The 25,331-nt window shown below is 52.8% G+C and overlaps 9 protein-coding genes across 9 annotated transcripts; 2 read left to right on the top strand and 7 right to left on the bottom strand.

The window, feature by feature from the left end:
- Positions 1-31: 31 nt before the first annotated feature.
- Positions 32-2,207, bottom strand: HMPREF1120_07279 (DNA repair protein RAD50; the record flags this gene model as incomplete). Its single annotated transcript, XM_009161500.1, has 4 exons — positions 32-967; positions 1,089-1,530; positions 1,649-1,962; positions 2,040-2,207. The coding sequence occupies 4 exons, from the start codon at positions 2,205-2,207 to the stop codon at positions 32-34; spliced, it is 1,860 nt and encodes a 619-aa protein (XP_009159748.1).
- Positions 2,208-3,964: 1,757 nt separating this feature from the next.
- Positions 3,965-4,833, bottom strand: HMPREF1120_07278 (centromere protein S; the record flags this gene model as incomplete). The annotated part of the gene is made up of 3 exons (XM_009161499.1): positions 3,965-4,140; positions 4,385-4,508; positions 4,798-4,833. The coding sequence occupies 3 exons, from the start codon at positions 4,831-4,833 to the stop codon at positions 3,965-3,967; spliced, it is 336 nt and encodes a 111-aa protein (XP_009159747.1).
- A 1,458-nt stretch (positions 4,834-6,291) lies between these two features.
- Positions 6,292-6,738, bottom strand: HMPREF1120_07277 (uncharacterized protein; the record flags this gene model as incomplete). The annotated part of the gene is made up of 1 exon (XM_009161498.1): positions 6,292-6,738. The coding sequence occupies one exon, from the start codon at positions 6,736-6,738 to the stop codon at positions 6,292-6,294; it is 447 nt and encodes a 148-aa protein (XP_009159746.1).
- Positions 6,739-7,460: 722 nt separating this feature from the next.
- On the bottom strand, positions 7,461-11,131 carry HMPREF1120_07276 (DNA damage-binding protein 1; the record flags this gene model as incomplete). The annotated part of the gene is made up of 3 exons (XM_009161497.1): positions 7,461-8,336; positions 8,394-10,980; positions 11,037-11,131. The coding sequence occupies 3 exons, from the start codon at positions 11,129-11,131 to the stop codon at positions 7,461-7,463; spliced, it is 3,558 nt and encodes a 1,185-aa protein (XP_009159745.1).
- A 451-nt stretch (positions 11,132-11,582) lies between these two features.
- Positions 11,583-12,878, bottom strand: HMPREF1120_07275 (3-hydroxyisobutyrate dehydrogenase; the record flags this gene model as incomplete). The annotated part of the gene is made up of 3 exons (XM_009161496.1): positions 11,583-12,308; positions 12,515-12,672; positions 12,752-12,878. The coding sequence occupies 3 exons, from the start codon at positions 12,876-12,878 to the stop codon at positions 11,583-11,585; spliced, it is 1,011 nt and encodes a 336-aa protein (XP_009159744.1).
- A 726-nt stretch (positions 12,879-13,604) lies between these two features.
- Positions 13,605-16,568, bottom strand: HMPREF1120_07274 (uncharacterized protein; the record flags this gene model as incomplete). The annotated part of the gene is made up of 1 exon (XM_009161495.1): positions 13,605-16,568. One exon carries the CDS (start codon positions 16,566-16,568, stop codon positions 13,605-13,607), a length of 2,964 nt encoding a protein of 987 aa, XP_009159743.1.
- Positions 16,569-17,250: 682 nt separating this feature from the next.
- Positions 17,251-20,520, top strand: HMPREF1120_07273 (double-strand break repair protein MRE11). The gene has a single exon (XM_009161494.1). The coding sequence runs from the start codon at positions 17,708-17,710 to the stop codon at positions 20,063-20,065; it is 2,358 nt and encodes a 785-aa protein (XP_009159742.1). The 5' UTR covers positions 17,251-17,707; the 3' UTR covers positions 20,066-20,520.
- Positions 20,513-22,865, bottom strand: HMPREF1120_07272 (uncharacterized protein; the record flags this gene model as incomplete). The annotated part of the gene is made up of 2 exons (XM_009161493.1): positions 20,513-22,565; positions 22,615-22,865. 2 exons carry the CDS (start codon positions 22,863-22,865, stop codon positions 20,513-20,515), a joined length of 2,304 nt encoding a protein of 767 aa, XP_009159741.1.
- A 311-nt stretch (positions 22,866-23,176) lies between these two features.
- Positions 23,177-25,183, top strand: HMPREF1120_07271 (protein phosphatase). Its single transcript, XM_009161492.1, has 2 exons — positions 23,177-23,797; positions 23,854-25,183. The coding sequence occupies exons 1-2, from the start codon at positions 23,644-23,646 to the stop codon at positions 24,912-24,914; spliced, it is 1,215 nt and encodes a 404-aa protein (XP_009159740.1). The 5' UTR covers positions 23,177-23,643; the 3' UTR covers positions 24,915-25,183.
- The last annotated feature ends 148 nt before the right edge of the window (positions 25,184-25,331 follow it).

Below are 25,331 nucleotides of genomic sequence, written 5' to 3'. Positions count from 1 at the left end.
CTTCGTTTCATGCCGGCCGGTACGGCACCATCTATCCCTCGAGATCAGTTCGAAGATCACGACCACGATTACGATCACCACTCCGCTCGATACCAGTATCCGAGTCTGTAGTCACCGACGCCTCTGCCGTCTTCGTAGTCGTCCCTGGGTATCCACTCCTAGTCCCATCCATACGATCCAGGTCCAGATCCAGCGTATGCTCACCACCCAATTTGCTCGTATTCAACTCATAATGTCTCACAAACACAACAGACACCAGCAACGCAGTGCCAGCGAGAGCGCAGAAAAATCCAAACACGCCCTTGAAGCCATGAACATAGGCTGCTGTGACGGCCGCTCTTGCAGGACTGTCTGGCTCCATCTGACGAAGGACAGCAATATACGATTCGGCACGGACCGCAATCTCGGGCGATAGACCCAAGTCCAAAAGCTTATGTTTCATGACGTTCTGGAACATGGATCCGCCGATGCCGACGCCGACGGCCATGCCGAAGCTGCGGAGGAAGGCGTACATTGCCACGGCGGAGCCTTGGTTTGAGACTGAGACTGAATCTGAAACTCCGTTGTCTATGGCTCCGTTATCTGTGACTCCGTGGTCTCTGGCTCCCTTGTCTGTGTCTTCCTTGTGACTGGCTCCGCTGTCGCCAGCTACGGCCTGCGACGCCGTATTGAGCGAGTTGAGCAAGAGACCATGCCCCAAGCCGAGAATGACCAGAATAATCACCCGTGCCGCAAGACCTGTGGTTTCGTCCCAGAGGATCGTGAGTCCAGTGCCGAGCGTGCCGAGTGTCCATCCTGCCCAAATGGCCCAGCGGTAATGACCTAAACGGGTAATGATGGAGCCGACGACCACCGATGCAGGGATTAGGGTTAACATGACGGGTAATAGGGAGACGCCTGTCCGGATGGGAGAGTCGAGTCTGACGGATTCGAAGAAGAAGGGAATGTAGTAGAGTTGGCCGTAGAGCTGTGATGATAATCCAACGACCAAGATGTTAGTTCGCTGAGCAGCAAGATCCGTTATCATATCGAGGAGACATTCGGAACAATGTCGATTTCTTTTAATGAACAGAAAAGTTGAAACGTACCAGTAACCCTTGTGCGAAAGAACATGCATACACCGCAACGGCAGAAGGACGTTCGAAAAGCGAGTGACGCAGAAACGGATGCAGGGCCCCAAACCGTTCCCACAGCATGGTGGCAATAAGTCCCAAACCTCCGATGGTCAAAGGCACGATGGTGCGCCAGCTGCCCCAAGGTTCTTGAACTCCGCCCCACGACACGGCGATGAGAAAACTCGTGGCGGACGAAATGAACAAAAATCCACCAAGCCAGTCGATTCGATTGAACATTTCTTTCCAGGTCGCTGCTGCTTTGCGTGGCTTCAAGCGAACGAACAGCGGTACAAAGACAAGTCCGATTCCGGCAAATGGAAACATGAGATAGAAGACGCAGCGCCAGAGTGATGGAGTGGCTAGGCCGCCGCCAACGATCGGTCCGATACAGGTGCCTATTGCCCAAGCTCCTTGGCTATGGTCGTTCTGTTAGCATCTGGGCAGAAGAGAGTGGAGGCAAGAAAAGAGATGGGTGACTTCGAGGGACAAAGAGAGAATGGCTAGGGATGGGGAATCGGGGTCTCCCTTCGTACATGATACCAACATATCGTGGGCGAGATCTCAGTGGAACAATGTCAGAGAAGATGACGAGCGATAGGATGATGATTCCTCCGCCACCAATTCCCTGGACACAGCGACCGACCAGCATGACAGTAATGGTACGTGCTGCGGCGCATAAGATGGTGCCAATCGTGAACGTCACTATTGAGGCAAGAAGACATCGTGGCCGGCCAAGTATGTCACTCAGAGAGGCAATGAATGGCATGGTCACCGCACATGTGAGGAGATATGAGGTTCCGATCCAGAAGCCCTGAGTTGCCGTAGCGTTGAGGGCCTGGACAATTGTCTGATAGCAAGCAAATCGAGTCAGTGGATCGAAAGCGTCCCAAAAATACTTTCACCAAAGGGAACCTCGAGACGTACAGACAACGAGGTAATGATGACTGTGGCATCCAGAGACACCATTAGAGAGATGATGGCCAGGGTTAGCATGATCATGACTTCTTGTCTAGACGGTTTCCAGCCAGGCACGTTGAGCGACTCTTGGACCAGGTGAGCGTTCCGAAATCGATCCATATCACGTTGTGCCATCTTCTGCCGTAAGACAAATGGAGCTAACAGCTTCGTGGTAAGAGGATTCAAATGTCCTGATCGAAGCTGCTTGGTTCAAGCGTTGTTTGATGCTCACGATGGGATGAAGTTTGAGTGATACTCTCATTTGCGTATCAGGTAAAGGGATACAACCCGAGGGAAAACGATACCTTGACCAAGTGAGGTGTCAAAAGGGACGATGTTTGAACGCTGCGCAGTCTTCGCGTTGGCCCGCTTGTTATTCACTCGTCTACAAGTCAAGCCAGAAACCAGCGACCGGATCTGAGGGCACAGGAGACCGTAGATTTGTCTTCATCATGGGCGGCCACCGCAAGGTCAATGATAGCCATCCATACGCATCGATTTGCTGTGTGAAGCCTACCTTCTATCCATGTTCTCTTTGTCTGAACATGTATGCAGAGCGGCAGGGTGCCGCGCACGCTATGATTTTCTTCAGAATTGCAGTGCAGCACAGAAAGCGAGAAAACATATTTCCTTCGCAGAGATGGGAGAGTGCATTGTTATATTATTCCGGCCACACCGCCGTGGTCCACAAGTAGGAACCCTCATGTCGCGCTCGGCGTAATGTTTTCGATCGCCATAGGCCATCCTCAGGGAGTGGTCTTTCTCGGCGGCATCGAAGTGGAAGGAGAGCAAGACAATGTCAACATCTTCAGCAGGGATACCGCATCCAATGGGGAAACGGCCATTAGCAGCGAAGTAGGCCATGTATATTGTCATCCCCAAGGGTATGCTTCCTCCTCGTGTAGAAAGGATGAAGCATGATATAGGAGTCGAAATTGTCCTTAACCAGCGGAGTGGTCTTACCACTTTTGGCCAAAACCATAATCTAAGGTCCAATACGGAGGTTTTGCGGCTAGGGGTTTGTAAGTTTCGCCTGCTTCAAATTCCCCCAACTACAATACTGTACATATGTACACACTGTACTGTCTGCTGTAATCTATGCTTTCTGCATACGGGTTACCATATGCGAGTACCTCGCAGGGTTGCATTGCCAGCCAGTGTCTCGTTCGAGTCCGTCCGACGCATTGCCAGCCCATCAGTCAGCTATCCGGAGATGCGCCTACGCACCAATCGACCTATCCATCCCGCTCTAGCTTTTCAGGGCTCTGAGCACTGATTTTGGCCGTAGCGCGAGTACAAAGTAACTGCGACTCATGTCGTGGCAGCATACATAGCCTCATTCGGTGATGATGATGATGATGCTGTGCGCCCTAAGCGCTTCTGGCCCAACCTGAAGGAAAGTTGCCGGCTGCGATCTCGTCCAGCACGGTCGTATATCGACCTCCCCTCACACCGATGGCTCGTATATTGGGTGGCAGCCCTGTGAAAATATCGAGTTGGTAGTCCTCCGCTTCGTGATATCCTTTGATCTGGATTGCTTTCCACCGACTCGCATTCGACCCCGAAGCTACCAAAATCACATGCCCTCATAACTCGCTTTCATATTCCCATGTCGAATGCGGTTGTAAAGACCTTCCCCTGTCTTCCGCAACCGTGGAATGTGTACTTCGCAATGTGACCCCAGCGCCACACAGGATATCTCCACCATGCCCATGGAACAGCTGGTCTTCGCGAGTCCCCCGGGTCGGACGGCTTGTTAGAACCTGCTCAGCGTATGACCTCGTCTCTGCATGCTCGGTTCCTGCTGACATCAAAAGTGAGAATATGTCCTGGCAATGACTGAACTTCAGATGTGCCGCAGGACACAAGAATAAGAGAGCCATTCCTCTCCCTCACTTTTTGCCGTTCGTCTTCTCCTTGTCGTGCATCTCCTCTAGCCTCTTCAACTCCTGCTTCAAGATCTGTTCGAGCCCTTCATTCCTTCTGGTAAGTAGCATCACATCGTCTGTCTTGATTTTGGATCTGCCGGCATGTTTTGCAAATGCTTCTAAGTCGATGGCAGCATTTCCTGCCCCCAAATGTTAGTCTCTGACGCATAGAGTAATCAATAACATAACACATGGACGTTCTTTCACACGAGAGACGATGCCGAAACGGTCGTCTGACCCCGCCCCATGTAATTCCACATGACCATCATCTATTTGGCTCGACAATCTTATAGTGGTTCAGAGTTGAAGGCCACGTACGGCCTGCAAGCCATACCGACCAAAGAGATCGAAGAAAGAAGAGACATCCGAGTTCATTTGACTTACCTATTTGAGCCCAGACCAACTCCATCAAACTGCCAATAAACTGCGGCGTGGCATTGACGCCCAAGTTGATGCTTTCTTCGTCGACAATCTTGCCGATCTGGAACCAGAGCGCTGAGCGGAGTTTCTAGATAAGACAAAAAGCCAAAGTCAAAAGTCAGCATGTGACGTGTGTTCGAAGTGAGCACTTGAAATCCATTGACCAAGCGTGATGGAATTTATGCTGGGCGGACGCGGTGCAGTGGGCGATGGGAGGGCGAGTTTCCGGATCCAAGCTGAGGGATTGGACAAGAACGTGGTGCGTTGGAGGTACGCCATTCTGTCTTCAACCGGAGAGAGTGTTCCGATGTCCCAGTGGGAGTGCGACTGGGATCAAATGCTTTTATTGTCATGTCTTTTTCTGGCCATAGACATACCTTTTGTAAAGCCTCGGCTTCGGGTTCTGTTGCCATCTCTTAATCTCGATTTTTGCTCTTGCTCTGCTGCGGCTAGTAGGAACACTGCAGTTCGAGGGTTAGGTAGCCCGACGGTTCAATTTCTTTGCGATGCCAATGGTTCGAATGAAGTTTTGCTGCCTCAACAACACAGTACTGCCAGTGCTTTAGGATCGTAACGTCGGGACATACCTAGGTACCTACGTAGGCTGTCTAGGTATGACGTTTGGTTACAGTAGGTATCAAAACAAGTTTCCAGATGAAGGCGGGGAGTTGGCGCGTCTCGCTGCGTATAAACGCGACGCGTCTGGATTGCGGCCACTATTATTATTACGGCGGATCAGATTTGAAAAACTGCAGAAGTGACCGTTTGATTCTCCCCCTAATTTTCAGCCTTGCTGTGTGTGAGCAGTCATAATACTCTCCCTACTACTAGTAGCACTTGTAGCACCATAGGTACTAGATGTACCACTGCATCGGAGGCAATCTGACGTGCCATAGCCTTATTGCCAATAGTAATGATCTCTTCTCTCCGATCGTCGGGAACTTGAATCAAAGGAGGGAATCTCTTCTGGCCTTCGCTCGTATCTCTATATATAGCTTCAATACAGCTAGCCTGTTCACTCCCTCCCTATCCTGTCTTGCCTGCTTTGCATGTCTCGATTGGATAGCGATACAGACAGGGAGGCTCAGTTTTCCCCCAAGCTCATCCACGACCGAATAAGGTATATCATGGTGAGAGACTTGTATGCCCTCCAGTGGGCTCCACTGGCAGCTTGGAGATGGGGTTGCGGCTCTGCACTGCATGACAAAATGATGAACTTGAACGTCTTTCCGCGATCTGCTCTCCCAATGAGGAAGACATGACCGCTTCCTGGTGACCAAATCCAGGCGGGGTGGCCGCAATTCAAGGATGATCTTCAGTTGGTCGCGGCATCCGCGTGGCACAATATCCTCCAGACAGACTCAAATGGTTGGTTTCACTTTGCCAACGATTCACCACTGCATTAAACGTACCGGTATTGTATCGTCGAGAGATGACCGATCCTTCCCGCCAGGTCCAGGTCTGGGTCCTGGTCTTCCCATCGTACCCATTGGCACACCACTTGGACCAATTTGATCTGATCTGCACATCTGCCTCAACTCCCTCAGAAGTAAGGTAGTCGTAGTAGCAGTACCAGTACCAGTAGCCATAGCAATAGCCTCCCCTCCCCATAATCTGAATCTCAGCCAACCAAGGACCAAGGGCCTTGGTTGATCATAACACAATGCCGACCGTAGTCGTATCGTCCTCCTGGTACGCCAGTAGGTAGTCAACTCGACTCCCATCGAATCGCAGTGGATGCCTTGCCATCGCACCTCAGCTTCTCTTCCCAAAGCTTTGACACCCGACGACACATCAACCAGCCAACAGGCGTTAAGCTGACAGTCTCTCCCTAGATACCGCCGTCTCATCCCGACTCTCCATTCCAGATCTCAATTCCCCTTCCCTTTTGCCTTTTTACTCTTCTTTCCCTTTTGTTGCCCACTCTTCTTTCCCTCCCCATTCGTCCCCTTGTCATTCTCGTCTTGCACCAACCCAACAATCTTCCCATTCCTCGCAACAACACCCACTTTCTTCATCGTCCCATCCGCCTGCGGCATCATGATTTCCGACTTCGTCAACTCTGATTGTCCCTCCTTTTGCTGTTTCAAAAACTCCAATCTCGCCTCAACCTCCGCCCGCTTCGGATCCGGACGACCCGAAACTTTCGCAATCAAACTTTCCAAATGCGGTCGAAATAACAGATACGTCAGGACGATGACGATGAACCGTAAAAATGATTGGAGGTTGGCGCGGGTGAAGTACGGTTGTAAGTTCTCCGGGAGGCTGGATTGGAACGTTGAGGAGAGGGTGTCGATTCTTTGGAGAATAGAAGACATCTTGAGACTGGAAGGCTTCGCTTTGAGAAGCGTGGGCTTTTCGAATCAATCAAACTCGAACAAGATACGAGGAAGGTAGACAGATTGATAAGGTACTGTAGACTGGCTGGGACTGGTAGGTCCGGATTGGGATCGTGAAAGATTGGAAAGCTTAGGTGGGTTTGGTCTTGTTTCTGGGGTTGTCGGATTTGGATCTGGGTCACGGACTTTCCAAGGTTTGATGTCTGTCTGCGCTGCGCATGGGGTGGAGGTAGGTTAGATAAGGTACTAGTAGTAGCTCAAAGGTACCTATGGTACAGTACAGTATGGTTTGTTGACGGTTAGGAAAACAACTCACAATGCTATGCTGGACTTGAAGCGGGCAGCTTTACGAGTTATTAAATTTATTAATTGAATGACGCCCACCTGGCTTAACTCCACTTTTTATCTCCGCGAGGCAAGGCGAGGCAAGGCCAATATCATGTACATTCTACGACTTGAATTGCAGTGTACTACTGCACTGTGCTGTAGTGCTATAAACCCATGCTGTGCCTCCGATGCCCACTTCCATAAACGTTGCACCACGTCCCTTGCTGATCCATTACACTAACTGCACTTGAATCTATTTCCGGCATTGTATCTCTCGCCAGGAATCAAGCCAGGTAGGAAGGAAGGCAGTGTATAGAAACCAAAGTCGGCCTGTCCGTCTTTCTGTCTTCTGTCTGTCCGTCTAGTTGACCAGTCTAATACAACCGTCTCAACTCATCCGCCCACCCCCTGACCTCCTCCACACTAACATTCAACGCCTCCTCCATCAACCCAGCCTCTCTCAACACGTCCTCCAACTCCCGATCATCTAGCGCGACAAGTCCCTGTTCCAGCATCTCGCCGTCCACAACACGGAACGGTTCATCCTTTTCCAAAACTTCCGTCTTCCAAGCTCGATATTTCGCCCAAGGCATGTATCCGGGAGCCTGGACCCGCGTGGCCAGCGAGGACTGCAGAAGAAGTAGAACATTGACGTATGCCGGATTGATCGTCGCCAACATGTAAATGGCGCCTTCGACCGTGCCGAGAAACGTGCGAGGTGTGACTAGGGGGCCGGTTCTGGCAGGCTTCTTCCCACCGTCCAATCCGACATCTACCATCTTTTGGTCCGACTGTCTCTGCGACCCAGGCGGCAAAATCGACACAATCTTATTAACCACCTCTCCAAGGCGGAACTCGCCCGTGACCTCGAGCCGGCGCCGAGCCGCCACCGCACCGTTGTTCTCTGCGTCCAGCGATCCCTGCCGGAGCGTGATTAAATTGCCCTCCATATCCGCGACGACCCATTCATCGTGTCTCAACACCGCGGTGGCGGATGACCACAATGTGGCGAAATGGCGCGACGTCTCATGAAGCCGGTATTCCGAATTCGACGAGTCTGGTGGAAGAACTTGAAGAACCGACAACGATTTCATCAAGTCCGCTACAGCAATTAGTGCCGGGCTGTCTTGGGTCGCCGGCGTCACGGCTAATGACAACGGGTTCGTTGACGTTCGATATGTAGCCAGCTTCTGTAGTTCCAAAGAATGCTCTCCTCTTGTCGAGGACGGGATCAATCCATAAAGAACGACCTATTGACCAAAAGTTAGCAAACAAACCCCACTTTATTAAGTAAAACTCGCACTCACCGTCTTCACCAATCCAGCCACAATCTTGCCGTCACACATGGCCAGACTTCGACATGCACCTTTGACCTTGATCTGCGTTACGGCCTTCAATTTCTTCTCCTTGTTGACCTCGAACACCAAAATGCGGCCTTTCGTCACCTCCTCTCCAGCGTCGTCTTCTTCTAAAATGCTCGTCCCGACAACAAACATGTCGCCGTAACCTTTTGATTCATCCTCTGTGTCGAACGATCCGGTCGATACAATACACTCGACCAGTTCACGGTCTTGCAACTCGACCGAATCGAGTTCCTTGAAGCTAACCTCATCCGCGATCTTGACAGAACTAAGTAGAGCTTCAGTGCCGCCCTCCATGATGCGCCGGATACAGCCCATGGCGAACATCTTTGCTGTTGGCTCATACGTGAGACAACGCACAGTTTCGCCAATCGAAAGAGTCTGCAGTTGAGTCGTTCTCTCCCTGCCAATCAAAGCCAACTTCAGCTCTGTCGGCGTGGCCATGGCAATCGCTTCGGGGTATGCCTCACAGTTGAAGTTGCATACCCGCGAGGCACTTTCGGCATTGACAGCAGAATAAATGATGCGGCCTTCAGACGAGTAGATCAGCGACGGTTGCTCACACGACGCAAAGACATTGGACAGATTTGAGTCCGGAGAATTGTCCTTGGGTAGCTGCTTGAAAACGACCGGTTCCGTGCCGAGTAATATCCTCGTCATGCCTGACAGGGAATGCTTGGCCAGATCAAACGAGTAGGATAAAACGGTGCCGTCGGCCATCGCAATAAATAATGTTGGCGGAGCGTCAGGAAGGACATGTGCAACCAGAACCGATCGTGGAATATCTGTCCCCGGCGTGCCCAGAGTCTGCGTGTATAGAGTATCGAGGGAATGTAAGTCGAGGATGGCGACCGATGCTGTCTGCCAGAAGGAGACAATGCACACATTGCTCTGAGAATCAGCCACCGTCACACTAGATATCTGTGAGTCCAGAGGGAATGATTTCGACACAGTCGGCTTTGCTTCGTTGTTGCTGGCATGGAATACATGGAGGGTATGGCCGCCTTCGACCATGAGCAGATGTACAGAGTTTGCACAGGCCGCGGTGATCTTGGCCGCCGAGTCTGGCGGTTTCCACTCGAGTGTAAGCATATTAGACTCAAGATCAGTTATCCGCAAGCCCGTCTCGTAGATCTGAGCCAGCTTGCGATCAGGCAAATTTGCCGCCAGGAGCGTTGGCTGCGAAAACTCGAGGTGATGGAACTCGTCCACTTCCTCCACGGCCGCTTCCGAGTCGAACTTGAACACGCGGGTTTCAGTGACAAAAGAAACAACAAGGACATCCTGCACATCACTCTGTCCCGTCGAACTCAATCCCCAGAGATCTGTAATATGAGACAATTCGCCAATGGTACCGAGTTCTTCCAGCCCCACGCCACTCCTCACGCTGCGAATGGTGCCGTCTTGCCATGCACCTGACGCAGTCACGATTCTTGCTTGACCAGACGAGAACTCAAGGGCTTGTTGTCCTCCTGCCTCGGCTCCTCTACCCAGATCCATGATGGTGAAATCCAAGATCGGGGCAATGTTGGCGAAACTCTGGACAACACGAACCCCTTCCTCTTCGATATGTACCACCTGGGAGTCACCAGAATGTGAACCGACAAAAACATACCCTTCGTCAAGATAGACCAAGCAAGTGGCCTTGGACGCGACACCCACAGTATCCAATCTCCACGACGACACCTCGCCTCCAGAGACCTCGATCATGAGAAAGAACAGCCTACCGAAATCATCCGCCAGCAGCCACCGTCGGTCATCGATCTTGGTCCAACACGTCCAAATCGTCGCATTGTCTTCAAGCGCTTGGGTAATGACATTGGTCAACCCGCGGTCCACGTACCGAATTGCATGGTCTCCAAGGATCAGAAATCCCCCGTACGGCGCCGACACCGGAATGAGATGACTGACTCCCTTGTCCAACTGATCACCATGTAATTCGGCAACTGTTTCCAACTCTGCCGTTGCTTGGTCGCCGCCAGGGTAGTATTTCAGCTCGCGCAGTTTCAACTGCGGGTTCTCCAAGTTGTCTTCCCACAAAATCGCCAGCTTCGGGTTTTCTCTAGTGTCTGGATCCGTTTCCAAGAATGCAGATGATCTCGTCAACAACTCTTCCACCCTCACTTGCACGGGTTCGCCCAAACTCCCTACTGGTGAATTTGTCGTCGTCTCCCGCTTGACCCGTTTGTTTGAGGGTTGCACGAACGGCAGCACCGAAATGACTCCATCATACAACTCCAAGGTCATGTATCGCCCTGTAGGGTCGATGTGGCATCTATCCACCTCCTTCGAGTTGCGCAGGACATTATCCGCCAAATCAACATAGCTCTGCTCCGTTCGTAATTGCTTGATCTCCGCGTTCCACGAGCATGTAAAGTAGTGGTACCGGTCAGTGCCGACAAAGAGGTGGTCTGTCTGCGAGGAAGCCGGTCGGAGCTTCTCGAGGATCGTAATGTAGCCGTAGACTGTCTTCGAGTATAACAAACCCAAACCTTCGGTCCCTTGCTCGTAGATCTCTAAACGGCTTGCTTTCCTGGACCAGACTTAGCGGATGGTTTCCCTAGATGTCTTTGATAACAGAACACTCACGCAACAATCAGCGTATCCGAATTGGGATCGAGAAAGTTCAATTTGATCGCATGCCGTACCCCGCTGGGACGGTGAATTGGCACAATGTAGGACATTGTCACGAGTCCGAATCGTTCGTGAATCTACCGCAGGCCGCTGCTGTCATGAGGCGCACCAGATCAAGTGGATGCAGAGCGGACTCAATGGAGGGACCTGGAACTTCGCCCGAAGCCGTGCGAGCTGGAAAGACGTACAGCAGCTCCGGACTGAGAGTGAAGGGCTTGTCGTAGGAGAGTAGGATATACTAGTAGGCGGTAGATATGTGGAATTGGGTCATCATCTCATATTCCTCGCCTTTGACTTCAAGTTGGAGACGGCGCACGAGTCCCACGCGGAGAAAAGACGCGTGCCACTTCTAAACCCCGGTCAAGTTGGCGATACTAGGTACCTACAAAATACCTAGTAATGTACACATATCCGTATGTACTTACGAGAATGAGAGTTCTCACAGGTGTTCTGCTTTCTTTAACTTGTTTCATTCTGTCAACGACAATCCGTCTGGGTAGGCTATTCCTTGCCGCCCAACCATCTATACACGACGGAAAAGTCCTTGCCCTTATAAGCCTTCTCAGTCTCATCATACACCTCCTTCGCTTTCTGCGCCAGGGCGAGTTTGGCTCCGGCCTCCTGGGCGGCCGTCATAGCAAGCCGAAGGTCCTTGTTCATCAAACTGACCCCAAATCCTCCCTCGTAATCTCTGCTTGAGGGAGCCGTCTCAATAACACCTGGGACAGGGTTGTTGACCTCACTAGGCCAGCTCCTACCCGTAGCCGAGTTTATAAGATCGGCCAACGCCTTTCCGGTAATGCCCCATCTTACACCCAAATTGAATGCTTCAGCCGCAGCAATATTGTTGATCGCCAGCGCATAGTTGTTGGCCAATTTGCCGCTAAGACCAGTACCTTGCGGTCCCATGTGCCAGACCTTCTTTCCCATGAGCAACAAAATCTCTCGGATCTTGGGCACATCCTCCTCTTCCGCGCCGACCATGAAGGTCAGAGTTCCGGCGCGAGCGCCAACCACGCCGCCGGACATGGGGGCGTCAACAAACTTTGCGCCAGCCTTTTCTTTCACCAGTTTAGCCACCTCCCTGGAGGTTGACGGGTCGATCGTGGAGCAGTCGATAAAAAGACGAGAGCTCTGGCTCGGCGCCTTGGGCAAGGACGAGGCGAGGACCTCCTCGAAAACGCCTTTTACGTGACGAGGTTCAGGGAGCGCCGAAACGATATTGTCCTAGTTGGCAAACAAAATAATCAGCACATTGCCGCCGCATAGTCGGGCAGTAGCGAACGGATTATGACAACACAATCAGAGGATTGGCTATAGGTATGTAAAATCAGAGAAAAGACAACCAAAATGGAAGTCCCCAACTTAGATCATAGATAGAACAAAAATGCTCATCATGTTATGCTGGCAGAGCGACGCAGGGTTATACTCACAGAGTTTTCCACGACTTCACGAGGACTCTTCGCAACAACGACTCCAGTCGGGGTAGCTTCCTGGGAGAATTTCTCCAGCGAGGCCGTATTGACATCGAAGACAGTCATCGTGTCGCCCTCGGGGATTTTAGCTCGGAGGTTCTTCGCCATGGGATAGCCTGCAATGCACAGAAACGTCTCTTGTTAGCATATACTTTCATTTTCATCAAAGGCCGTCGCGACAATAAACAAACATACCCATGGCACCCAACCCGATGAAGCCCCATGATGCTTCTCTCGTCGCCGAGCAAGAGAAATGCCGTGCTCTAAAGCACAAATGTGAAGATGACCGCCGCAGGGCAGACGCTACCAAAGTCACAGTCATCTCTGCTGAGCTCGCCTACTACTGGTACTGGTAGGACGACGAGACAACATGTTTGAGCATACAAGCAGACGTGAGGCCGCAGATTAAAGGCCGGGGCCACAGGACATGCTCGGTTGGTAGTGCGGAGAGCTCCCCGAAGTGAGCGATGCACTTCGGGGAAATCCTGGAGCTGGAGGCTGGAGCTGGAGCTGGAGCTGAACTGCACGGCTGGCTCGTTACCAGTGCAAGCTGCTACTAGTAACAGAACAGAGCTTGGATGATGGCTGCGCAGCCGCGGGTTCGTGGTGTGGCAGCGAATCGTGCCGCGGCCAACCGAACTTACTTTGGTCTTGGCGACTTCGGTGCCGTCGGAAGTCTCCGCCTGACCGACTCGGATCCGTAGCACACTACAGGTACCCGGGGAGCCTTGCGAGACTGAGGAAAACCGGCACCCATTGAGGACTAACACAGTACCTACCTAGGTGCCGGGGGACACTAAAGGTACATTATTATTGTACTCTGGTGCAAGGCACAAGATATCGTGCAGCAAGCAGACACATCAGGGACTTCCTCTGCACGACTGAGCTTGTATTCTACTCTGTAGCTGAGCAAACGAAGCGGCCTTCGTCGCTCTAATAATTGGCTCAAGAAAAGGCGGACCGTCAATAGCCACAAGGGACTGAAAGAAAGCACCGAAAGAAGACATAAACAGAAGAGAATGCAACCTAGAAGAGAATACACCTCTCCTCACCGAAGCCTCGACTTGCCCTTCCCCTTTCCCACATCTTCAAATGTAGGACTAGACGAACCAGACAGAGCCGGAAAGTCTTGCTCGTCCATCTGGCGACTCTCGGCCTCCGCAAGACTGAGCTGGAGGGCAAATTCCAAATCATCATCCTCGGCAGCAGTCACAGGAGCCTTGCTGCTGCCAGCTTTGGGGTTGCGTGAAGGTGTGCCATGTTTAGATCCTTTCGCGTACCGTATGGGTATATCGAATCCCCACTCGCTACCCTGTGGAGATGAAGATACTTGTTCAGTGTCCAACAAGCTTAGACGGATGGCTTCTTCCAATTCAGCATCTGTTGTCGAAGGACCGCTTTCCTTTGTTTGAACGTCGACCTCGTGAAGTTTAGGTGACGAAATCGAGCTGCTGCCATGGTCGACCTTTCTCTTCATCTCATCTGCCGAAAATGCCTCCTCACTAAGCAGGGTGGCATAGGCGAGCAACTCCTCTTCGCTAGCGCCCTCTCCGAGAAGGGTGGTGCCGAATCTGCCGCTCAAGCGTTCGTCTTCTTTCTGCTTGGCAATTTGCTCCCTCTCCATTTCGAACTTTTCGTTGAGAATGTGGTCTTTCAGTAACCCTCGGGCAGTGGCGCTGACCTTTTGACTGGCCGGCGTGGAATTACTGCCTCTCTCAGATCGTCGGCGCAGTTGACCCCTCTTGCGGCTCTTGTACGCATCAGCCGCCGTCGAGCTATACGACCAGTAACGGAGGTAAGCACCCAAGGAGACCATCCCACGTAACGCTGTCGGATCGGGATCAAGGATAATCGCCCCTGCAGCATAGTAGTTGTTGCCTACGCCTTGAGCTGTAGCCTCGGCTTGAGCGATCCTTCGTCGGGCTCGATCGGAGAATCGTGAATTGAGCGTCCGAATCGGTTCATTGGTCGAGGCCAGTGGATCCCAAGCTTGAACTAGGCCGTCATTGCCCCCATGAACAACATACAACGAAGTCAATGCAAGGGAAGCAATCTGAGGTGACCTTGAGTAAATGATCCGGACTGGCTGGACGGTGCTGGTAATGGCGGAACTGGGTGGGACAGTGCTACGCATGTCCCAAAGCATGACAACACCTGACATGGTACCAACACCCATCAGTCGAGCTCGATGTCCAGGGATTTCAGAGGGTGAGCTTGCCGTCGGTACATGACCGAGAGGAGAAGCCAAGGGCGAGGAGGCCGTCGATCCACCTGACATTCCCAGAAGAGGATCTTCATTGATGGTTAGCATTGCAAATTCAGACTCGTCTCCCGCCACGGCAGAGATTCGAATATTCTTGTGTTCGGCAAAGGCGAACTGCGACACGCGCCAATCCTCCTTGAACTTTGAGTCGAGGCCGTCGTCCTGACTGGACGTGCGTGACCTAGGTATGCTTCTCGATGCTGGGGATGACAGTCCATCATGTACGCCACCAAATATCGATTTTCGGGCGACGGTCGACTCGATTGTTGGCCAGCTGTCAAGCTCATTGTCGACGGCAATCTTGGTTTTGCAGCGCGTGAAGCGTCGGATAGACGCCGGTACACCTTCGTCATGGCCGCACTCGACTACAACAATGGATTCTCCAGCATCATGACGATCGTCTCCAGCAAAATCGACCAACATCTTCCGTCGCATGTCCCACCCCTCGCAAAGGCCCTGAAAATCCTTTGGTTTGTGTACCAAGAATTTCTCAATCTCTTTGGTTTCCGCAATGACTTGATCCTTGCTCAGCCCAGATGCGTCGCTGGAAGTGCGCGGTGTATAGCTGCCATCCACTTGTACAGCACCAAAGGGGTCCGGCCGCGCCTTTCTTCGTGTAGCCTCGACCAAAGACCACTCCACACTCCTCCCAGTCTGCCACGCTAGTCGGTCGGTATCATCCGCCGTGGCCTTACCAGCGAACTCCGGTCTTGTCGGGGTTTCCGTAAGGTAGTAGACTTCTCCCAGCGCGTTGAGAACTGTCGCCCAGATACGGCGCGAAGTAAGCCGACGCGAGGATACTCTCTCATCAATGGAGATGGCGATAATTGGAACGCCCGGACAGAGCGCCCACTTTGCAGTGGGTTCTCCCTTTTCGTACCGACGATCGTGGACAGGATTGACACCAAGCGCATAAGAGATGAGGACACCGTTGGAAAATCCCGCGAGAAAGCCAAATAGCCCGTTTGTGCTTTTTAGGACGGCCTCAGACTTTGCAATCCAGACTGAGGTTACTGAACACCCAATCATTGTCACCTCCGGGATGCCGAGGGAATGGTTCGCAGTAGATACGGTGGGAACGAAGCGGCCGCGCTGCTCGCTAGTGGAGGTGTAGAAGAGGCGTCCGCCAGGGCACGCTTCCCCATACACCTTTCCATAAGGCTGGCTGATGTCCATCACATTCGGCATGCCGACCACTTCCCCCGCTCCTATTCCATATGGTAACTCGCCCGGGAAGTGGTCTGCGAAATGCTTGAACGCCTCAAAGTCGGTCAACCCCCAAGGGCCTGGCTTCCCGGTGCTTGGCTCACTGACCGTAACTCCTCCCTGCTCGACGGCGCCGTGCATGAACGAGGGTTGTCTTTTGTTCAGGCCAATGCCAAACGTAGCGTGGAGATGGCTGACAGGATAGTACAAGCCCGACGCGTACGTGGTGACTGCAGCAGCCGCTCGGCTGTTTGCATGGCGGGAGGCTTCCGATCGAGCGACCGCTTCGAGAGCAGGTCTCCCTCGCCCCAGGGAACGCAATAGACGTGTTCGGAGGATATATTCGCTCCTCCAAGAAGAGAGAGCTGACAGTCGCGTAAAACTCCTGCGTTGCGCTCTTTCAACATCAGACACAATGTCTCTTGTGGCCTTGCGGGACCCATCATCTAAAGCCTCGGACCCAGGAAAGTACCTGGCAAAGGCAATGCGCCAGGCGTGAGGCGTCGTGACAAGCCGGTGGAACCGCTTAGACACCAGACTCATCGAAGACAAAGTTTCTGGAGGGAGGTGTGACAGTATGTGTGTGAGGACCTCTGTTCCATGTTAGCAATAGCTCAGATGACAGGCAGCAGCAGCGTGTGTACCATTTGGAAACTCCTCAATTGAGACGCGTGATGGTTTGCCCTTCGCAGTAGGGACGACCTGAAACAACATGCCATCGGAACGTTTTTGATGTCGTGTATGCGCTCGTTCATATTCATCAATGCGGGATCCCGGAGAGCCAGCTTGCGAAGAGTCGTCCGAACTGCTCACCCGTCGGGTGTTGGCTGGCCGTCCACCGTGTGTTCCGGCAGAGCTGACAGAAAGCGCGTCGCTGTCGTCCACCGTTGAGTGGGACACTCTGGGGCGACCGCCGGAGAGAGCGCCGCCAGAGGCCCGATGGTCGCGGTCCAAAAGTCCATACTGTGCGGAGGTTTGGGAGAGTTGAGTTTGGTTTACTGAAGTCGCGGTTGAAGAGGCTTCAGGAGGCGCAGGTTGCATAAAAGAACGTAGAATTGTTTTCGCGGGATTGGCAAGACTGAACCAGGTGATGGATCAGTCTGGAGAAGAGCTCGATAGTCAGAGGGCTCGAAAGACGCGGATGTATCGTGGAGGGACTCCAATGCGAAGAGGATGTGGTGGCGGCGCGGCTCGAAGGTGTCAGTATGGAATTGAAGTCTAGCTCGCATCATTGCACGTCGAGATGAGATGCAGTCAGTGGTCCTCGTCCTCGATGCGCCAAGAAGAATTGAAATCCTCAGTTCCGATTGGTTGCAGTCAGACGACATCTTGGATTCTGAGCCCCGTATACTCACTGGCAGTACTGGATACAGATATTACCATACTACAATCATCTTCTGGTACTATACCGGCCATCACACGCGTATCTGTCTTTCCTGGTGTAGCTGAGACGTTTCACAATTCTTCCAGAATCTGCATGTCGATTTGCTGCTTTGTTGGGGGCTTTTTCCTCTCGTTGATGGCGTTCAAAGCGTGATCACCACTGCCGCAAAGCAGGCAGCCACGGCGCTAAATTTAAGCACAACCTTGAAGAACCTATCCCTTCTTTAGGAACTCCAAGACGCTCTTTCAGTCTCAGCTGATGTTCTCCGGACTGCCAGTACACCACGCTCTCAGCCAACATGGCGGACACCATTTCGATTCTTGTCGCCACAGACAACCACGTAGGAGCCCACGAGCGAGATCCCATCCGCGGCGACGACTCGTGGAGGACGTTCCACGAGATTATGTGCCTCGCGAAAGAACGGGATGTTGACATGGTTCTCCTCGCCGGAGACCTGTTCCACGAGAACAAACCCTCACGGAAATCCATGTACAATGTCATGCGGTCAATACGGCTCAACTGTTTCGGTGATAAACCATGCGAGCTCGAAATGCTCAGCGACGAATCGGAACACTTTGACGCCACATTTGACCACGTCAACTACGAAGACCCCAATATCAATGTCGGCATTCCCGTCTTCTCCATCCACGGCAACCATGACGATCCGACCGGCGATGGGCACTATGCGGCGCTGGACCTGCTCGCCGTCGCCGGGCTGATTAACTACTATGGCAAAACTCCGCAGAGCGACGACATCGAAGTCAAACCCGTGCTGTTGCAGAAAGGTCGCACCAAGCTCGCACTGTACGGCCTTTCCAATGTCCGAGACGAGCGACTCTATCGCACGTTTCGAAACAACAAGGTCAAGTTCCACCGACCAAGCACCCAGATGGAAGACTGGTACAATATCATAGCCGTCCACCAGAACCATCATGCCTACACGGAAACATCATACTTGCCGGAAAACTTCCTTCCCGGCTTTCTTGACCTGGTGATATGGGGCCACGAACACGAGTGTCTGATTGAGCCTCGGTTGAACCCGGAAATGAATTTCCAGGTCATGCAACCAGGCTCTTCCGTCGCGACATCACTGATCCCTGGAGAAGCCGTGCCGAAGCGTGTTGCCATTGTCACCATCACAGGTCGGGAGATGAAATGTGAGCCAATCCGTCTGAAAACCGTGCGTCCATTCGTATACAAAGATCTTGTCTTGAGCACGGATAAAGAAGCGGTCCGGATTGCCAAACACAAGGAGGACCATCGAACCGAGCTCACGCGATACCTGATTGGTATTGTCGAGGGACTGATTGAACAGGCAAAGGCAGAATGGCGGGAAGCGCAAGAGGAGAGAAATGCCCAAGATGAAGAGGCAGAAGAATGTCCACTACCCTTGATCCGCCTTCGGGTGGAAACGACGCCGGCCGACGGCGTAGGCAAATTCGACGTGGAAAACCCACAACGCTTCTCGAACCGATTTATTGACAGGGTCGCCAACACCACGGACGTGATCCAGTTCCACGTGAAGAAGAGAAATGCATTGGCCCGTGCTGCCCGAGATGCAGAAGCGGACCGGGCAGTCATGGCCAAGTTCCAAGGGCTCGAGAACATCAAGGTGGAAAAACTAGTGCGAGAGTTCCTCCAAGCACAGTCCCTCACGATCCTGCCTCAAAACAGATTTGGGGACGCCGTGTCCGATTACGTGGACAAGGACGACAAGCATGCAATGGAGCTGTTTGTGAATACGTCTCTCGCAGACCAAATCAAGAACCTGGTCAAACTGCAGGCGGATGCCAATGCCGACGAGGACGATGACGAGGACCTCGCCGCGCAAATCAACGAGCAGCGAGCGAGGATGGAAGAGCTGTTTGCTAAGGGCTTACTGAAGCTTCCAACCAGCAAAGCTCGCTACAAACCCAAGCCAGACGATTGGGACAGTGACTTGGATGGCCACTGGGAGGACCAGCTGACCGCGTTGATACGTTCGTCCGAGGCCTCGGAGGATGACAATAACGATCATGACGACGTCGAGGAAGAGGATGCAACGCCTGCACCCCGCAGCACTGCCGCCCGAGGACGCGGTAGAGGCAGAGGTAGAGGCGGCCCCGCCGGTGCAACTACTGCGGCGTCCACGCGGAAGACTACAACAACAACAAGCACGACTAAGAAAAAGCCTGCTGGTGCTGCGGCTACAGGAAGAGGTCGGAAGAGAGCCATTTCTGACGACGAAGAGGAAGAGGAAGAAGAAGATGCTCTTATGCTCGATGACGATGATGTTGTCGATGATGACGAAGAGGAAGAACCCAATTCACAGGCCATGTTCTTCCCAGATAAGCGGAAAACTGCTACTAAAACGGCCTCGAACACGAACGCCGGAGGCCGCACCACTAGGGCTACGGCTACTAGTACGCCTGCGTTGTCCGGTACCAGTGCTCGAGGCAGGAAGGCCGCTTCACCTGCGCCGAAGAAGAAACCTGCGCCTGCTCCGGCTCGAACTGCAGCAACAAGGGCGAAGCAGTCAACGCTCAACTTCACCTCGTCCCAGAGGAGCATTCTTGGGAATGGCACAGGCAAGAGTCAAAGCATCGAAATCGAAGATGATGACGACGACGACGAGGACGCATTCGAATCGGCTCCTGCCGCTAGGCGTAGGCGGTAGATCCGGGTCTACTAGTTCCTAGCAAAGCTCTCATCTTTCTCCCTGGTGGTGGAAATGGAACCAAAGGGTCAAACCACTTTGCGGGCATGTTAAATGCTGTGCCCGTGACTGCTGCAAACGAGCGTGTGGCAGCCATCTCAGAGTGTTTGGACTTTGCGCGCATGTGTACTTTGTGAATTATACCCATCGGTTTTGAGAGTAATGAAGATGCAAAAAAAGGAGACATGCTCTAATTTAGAGATGTACTGTATGACTAGATGAAAGAACAAAGGGTTTGTCCCATACTAGTATCTGGTGACAGCAGTGGATGGCCAAGGGAATATCTACCCTATCTGGCCTATGTCCTAATTATCCCTGTCTTGTTACAACAGCCTTTGTGCTTCTAATGAACCAACCCCTAGAGCAGATCTGGCATCTCGACGCCCGATTTTGTTGACATACATTATCTCACTCAGCCTTTGCCGGCACCGCTGATGGTGCTGGTGGTTTGGAAGTACTTGATGTGTTTCCGCCTGCAGTTGCATTTGCATTTGCGTTCGCATTGCCACCTGCGCCAGGTGTCGCAGCGGTTGATGGTGTTGAGGTTGAAGCTGAGGCTGAAGAAGTTGCTGCACCACTTCCTCCTCCGCCACCACCCCGTCTTCCACCGCCCCTACCACCTCGCTGTTGTCCTTGACCTTGACCTTGACCTTGTTTTGCTCCTTGGCCTGATCCTCGCGGGTTGTTGCGTCCGCTGCGACCACCGCCACCACCACCGCCTCCTCGTCCTCGCGGAGCTGTCGCCGGCGTGGTGGTACCTGCCGCTGCCGTAGTTGTAGGTGTAGCAGCTGTGGTAGGGGTACTGTTTGTCGAGACTTGCTCGACATCCTTCGAGCCGGCGACTGATGGTGTTGCCGTTTGTGCTGGTGCCGATGCCGATCCCGATGCTGGCGCCGGAGGTACGGCAGTGGCTTTGGACGAGCTTGGTTTCGTCGTCTTTGTACCCGTCACTGATGGTGCTGCTGTCGTCGACGCCGGCGCTGAATGTGGTGCCGAAGCCTGTGGTGACTGGATAGATGTGTTTCCTGTAGACTTGGCCTGTCCTCCGCGTTTCCCATGTTGAGGTCTGTTTTCAAGCACGACAACCTGACCATTAGCCACTTTAACTGGACTCGCGGCCATTGCCTTTTTCAATCCTTCCGGTTCACTAAAGTCAATGTATCCAAGCCCCTTCTTCTTGTCGATCTCGCATCGTGTGACGGTGCCAAAATCCCCGAAAACGGTTCGTAAGGTGTCTTCAGTGATTCCTTGCGATGGGTTGGCGTGTTTGAGGAATGCAGATTTGGCTCCTGCTGATGGTTGCGGACCGGTCTTTGGAGTTGCCGGCCGTTGAGACTGCGCCGGTGTTGCAGCAGCAGCACCACCAGAACCGGCTTTGGACGACGCTGTGCTGGGGGCTCGGGATGCTCTAGGACCGGTGGGTGTGGGTGTGGCTGTTGTGTTCGGAGCAGGCGGAGTTGACGTCCCTTGCTTTGGTGGTTCGATGGGACTTTCTGCCTTGTTGCTTGCCGGTACAGTAGGAGCTCCTTTGGTAGGGCCGCTAGCCGCGGTCTCGGTTGTGTTGGTCGGAGTGGTCGATGTCGCAGCTCCTCTACCAGTTCGCTGTGACTTGTTCTCCTTTGCCACCAGTCCGAGATCGCGCTGGAGCATTCGAGCAGCTGCACTCACGTTGCCTCGCTCCCTCTCACGTCTGGCTGGTGTCGGTGCCTGTGGTTGTGCCTGTGCCGTCGCAGACGACGATGTTGCTGCCGGTGCAGCTGCTGGCTGAGACGCCGTCTCTTTTGCACTTCGTTTGGCCTCGGGCTTCGCTGCTGTCTGCTTGGCTGGCGTCCGGGAAACAGGTTTGGCGATGGGCTTGACTGCTTCTTGCGTGGCTTTGGCGCCTCGGTCTTTTGCCTTTTCCTTTTCCTTCTCTCTCTCTTTCTCTTGCTCTCTTTCTTTCTCCTTCTCCTCAACTTTCTCCTTTTCCTTTTCTGCAACGGATGGGTTCTTTCCCTTGACCACAATCGTGGGACGAGTCTCGGATTTGGCGGGTTTGACCTCTTTGGTCTCACGTGACTTGGCTGTTTTTGCCTGAGCGGTCTCTTTGGCCTTGTTGGCCTTCTTCTCCTTGATGTACTGGACCAAAGGAGTAATCGCAACTTTCTCCGGCTTCGCCTCCCCGGGTTCCAAAACACTTGTGGTCGATTTTGTGATCGGTTGGGTCAGGCTTTGCAGAAAGTCAATGAATTCTTGATCCTGGTCAATTGTACCCTGCCTTCCGTCATTGCGGGCACGACCGCTAGGAATCTTGTTGTATGGTGCAAACTCCAATGACGGGGGTCCCAGAAGACATGGGTCCTTGCTGGTATTTTTGGCATCTTGAAATGATGCTCCTCTGACCGCCGCGGACAGAACATCCAGCAATGACTGTTCTCGCACTTTGATGTAAGCTCTCGATGGTCGAGAGGGTTTAGCCAGGCTATCACGGATTAGCAAAAAGCCCGAATAGAGCCATGGGGTTCTCTAACTCTTTTGAGATTTTTCCACTTTTGAAAGCTGCCCATTCCGCCTTACCCGCGCCGACTTTCCAGTCGTCGCCCAGCGCTGCCCAGAATTCAGACTCGGTCAGTCCTGGCGGCAGTCTTCGAATCACAAGTCTCAGTCTCGGGGCAGGAGCCCTGGGGGCAGATTTGGAGCCAGAATTTGGTGCTGCATTCTTTCTGGTGGCTGCATTAACGGGCAGCAAGCCCCCTGAGCGCCCTTTTGTCGAATTTGACATTCTTGAACCAGGGTGTTTGGTAGTTGAGGACAATAGAGGCAACAGCTGCTTCGCTGCCTAGGTAATAGATCCGTAGGTTCCAGGCAGATATTCCGGAAGTGTCACTGTACAATGACAACCATATGAGGGACGTGTGAGGGATAAGTGAGGTTGAAGTGACATGTAAGAAACTTCAGGGTGTAAGGCTTGTGTTCAGGTTCACGTTGTTGACCGTCACTTTGATATAAAGGTCGGCCTTAAGTTCTTCCGCTCCGTCTCCCCTCGGTCTTTCTTTCTTCCGCTTCCGATCCCTCCCTCCATCACTCCCTCCCCAGTCACGTGCAGTGACTGGCACCATGTCGTCCGCTCTGCCCTTGTCTGCCTCTGCTGTCCATGAAGACAGCGAGCCCGCTTCCTCCACCGCTGCCGACCCCATCTCGTCCGAAGCGTCCTCCTCTTCCACCATCGCTGTCCCTTCCTTGCACCAGGAGGACGACAGCGCCTCATTCCCTGTTTTTGAGGAGGAGAGCCTCGAAAACACGCCCGTCTCAACTTCCTCCCTCCCCACTCTTCCTCCTAGACGCCGCCGGTCACGCAACGTGACCGAGTACGATTTGCGCATCTTCCGTGGCCAGTCCAAGAAGAAGATCTTCGACTACGTTGACCTAGTGAAGACTCTCCGCTGCCCTCGCTCCCCCGGCAAACTGCCAAAAGCCCCACTCGGTCAAGTGGGCAGAGAAGCGACCTACGTACGAAGAAGTGCTGCGCAACAGGCCAATACTACGTTCGAACCTGCGCCATGGGCTCAGTAAAGGTGCCCGTCCCAGGCCCAGCACGGCTAAAGAGATCTGCTGGCCCGGACGAATGGCTGGAAGCAGCAAAGAACTGCAAATACCTTTCCGAATACCACATGAAACAACTCTGCGAAATTGTCAAGGAGTACATGATGGAAGGTGAGAGCGAACAGCGTAAAGCTATCGCCTTGTGCTTGACTAACGAAAATCCGCAGAATCAAACATTCAACCGGTTTCGACTCCAGTCACGATCTGCGGCGATATCCATGGCCAGTTCTACGACTTACTCGAACTCTTCAGAGTCGCAGGAGGCATGCCGAACGAATCTACCCCAGAAACACCTACTACTCCCGCAAACATCATCACCTCCGCAGACATTGAACCCCCTACCACGATCACGAACCCGAAATTGAAAAAGAAACTCAAACTAGGAGGAGCAGAACATCCAGATGCGCCCAGCGAGAAAAGCGGCGAGATCAGCGACGCAGAGGAAATCAATTCTTCCCAACAATCGGAGATCGAAGATGAGCGATCAGAATCCGGAAACGTCGTGTCACGCCGACAAAACGCAAACTTCATCTTCCTAGGAGACTACGTCGATCGAGGGTACTTTTCACTCGAAACGCTTACACTACTTTTGTGCCTCAAGGCGAAATATCCCGAAAAAATCACACTGGTGAGAGGTAACCACGAGTCCCGCCAGATCACCCAAGTGTACGGGTTCTACGAAGAATGCGTCCAGAAATATGGAAACACCTCGGTCTGGAAAGCATGTTGTCAGGTCTTCGATTTTATGACACTCGGAGCCATTGTTGACGGCAAAATCTTATGTGTGCACGGTGGGTTGTCGCCTGAGATCCGAACATTGGACCAGGTTAGAGTTGTGGCCCGAGCACAAGAGATTCCGCACGAAGGAGCGTTTTGTGACCTTGTTTGGTCTGATCCGGAAGACGTTGACACCTGGGCCGTATCACCGCGAGGGGCTGGTTGGCTATTCGGAGACAGGGTCAGTCAGGAATTCTGTCATGTCAACGGACTCAATCTGATCGCACGCGCACATCAACTGGTCAACGAAGGATACAAATATCACTTCAAGAGCCAGGACGTGGTTACGGTATGGAGCGCACCAAACTATTGCTACAGATGTGGCAACCTGGCATCTGTGTGTCACGTCGATGAGGACCTCAAACCGACCTTCAAACTGTTCAGTGCGGTCAAAGATGAGCTACGACATGTTCCACCCTCAAGGGGTAATCGAAACGAATACTTCCTTTAGGACGATGATGATGATGAAATCAAGCAGGAACTTGAGCTAACGGGGGAAGGAATGAACAGACGAGATGATTGAGCTTGGAAGTCACACGAGCTTTCTTGGTACAAAATTCGACAACGATAATTTCAGCATAGCGAGGCGCGGTTGGAGCTGAGCATACCATCTTGTACAATACCCACGACGAGAAGAGCTAGATTAGAGCTAGCCTACCATACAGCATGGTTCAGAAGAGAACCAAACATGCTACGTTACGTGCGCAACAGCGATTGGGATTGGCTCTTATGGTGACCGTAGATGTTCTCGCTAGTAGTAAAAGCCGCTCGTGTAGACGAACAGGACCCGGACGACAGTGCAGCCTCGTCGGAAATGATGCCGTGATTGGCGGGATGGCTTGGACCCTTTTTCTCCATATTTCGGGGA

Source organism: Exophiala dermatitidis (assembly GCF_000230625.1).
Source record: "Exophiala dermatitidis NIH/UT8656 unplaced genomic scaffold supercont1.6, whole genome shotgun sequence".
Taxonomy (NCBI): Eukaryota; Fungi; Ascomycota; class Eurotiomycetes; order Chaetothyriales; family Herpotrichiellaceae; genus Exophiala; species Exophiala dermatitidis.
Note: the sequence above shows the minus strand (reverse complement) of the source record. Positions and strands in the feature narration are given on the sequence as shown.

What these genes read in the sequence shown, in the direction of transcription:
- HMPREF1120_07271 (XM_009161492.1), top strand. Translation starts at nt 23,644, where the DNA reads ATGGGCTCAGTAAAGGTGCCCGTCCCAGGCCCAGCACGGCTAAAGAGA. An exon ending in CAAGGAGTACATGATGGAAG is followed by an intron (nt 23,798 to 23,853) that starts GTGAGAGCGAAC and finishes GAAAATCCGCAG; the next exon opens with AATCAAACATTCAACCGGTT.
- HMPREF1120_07273 (XM_009161494.1), top strand. Translation starts at nt 17,708, where the DNA reads ATGGCGGACACCATTTCGATTCTTGTCGCCACAGACAACCACGTAGGA.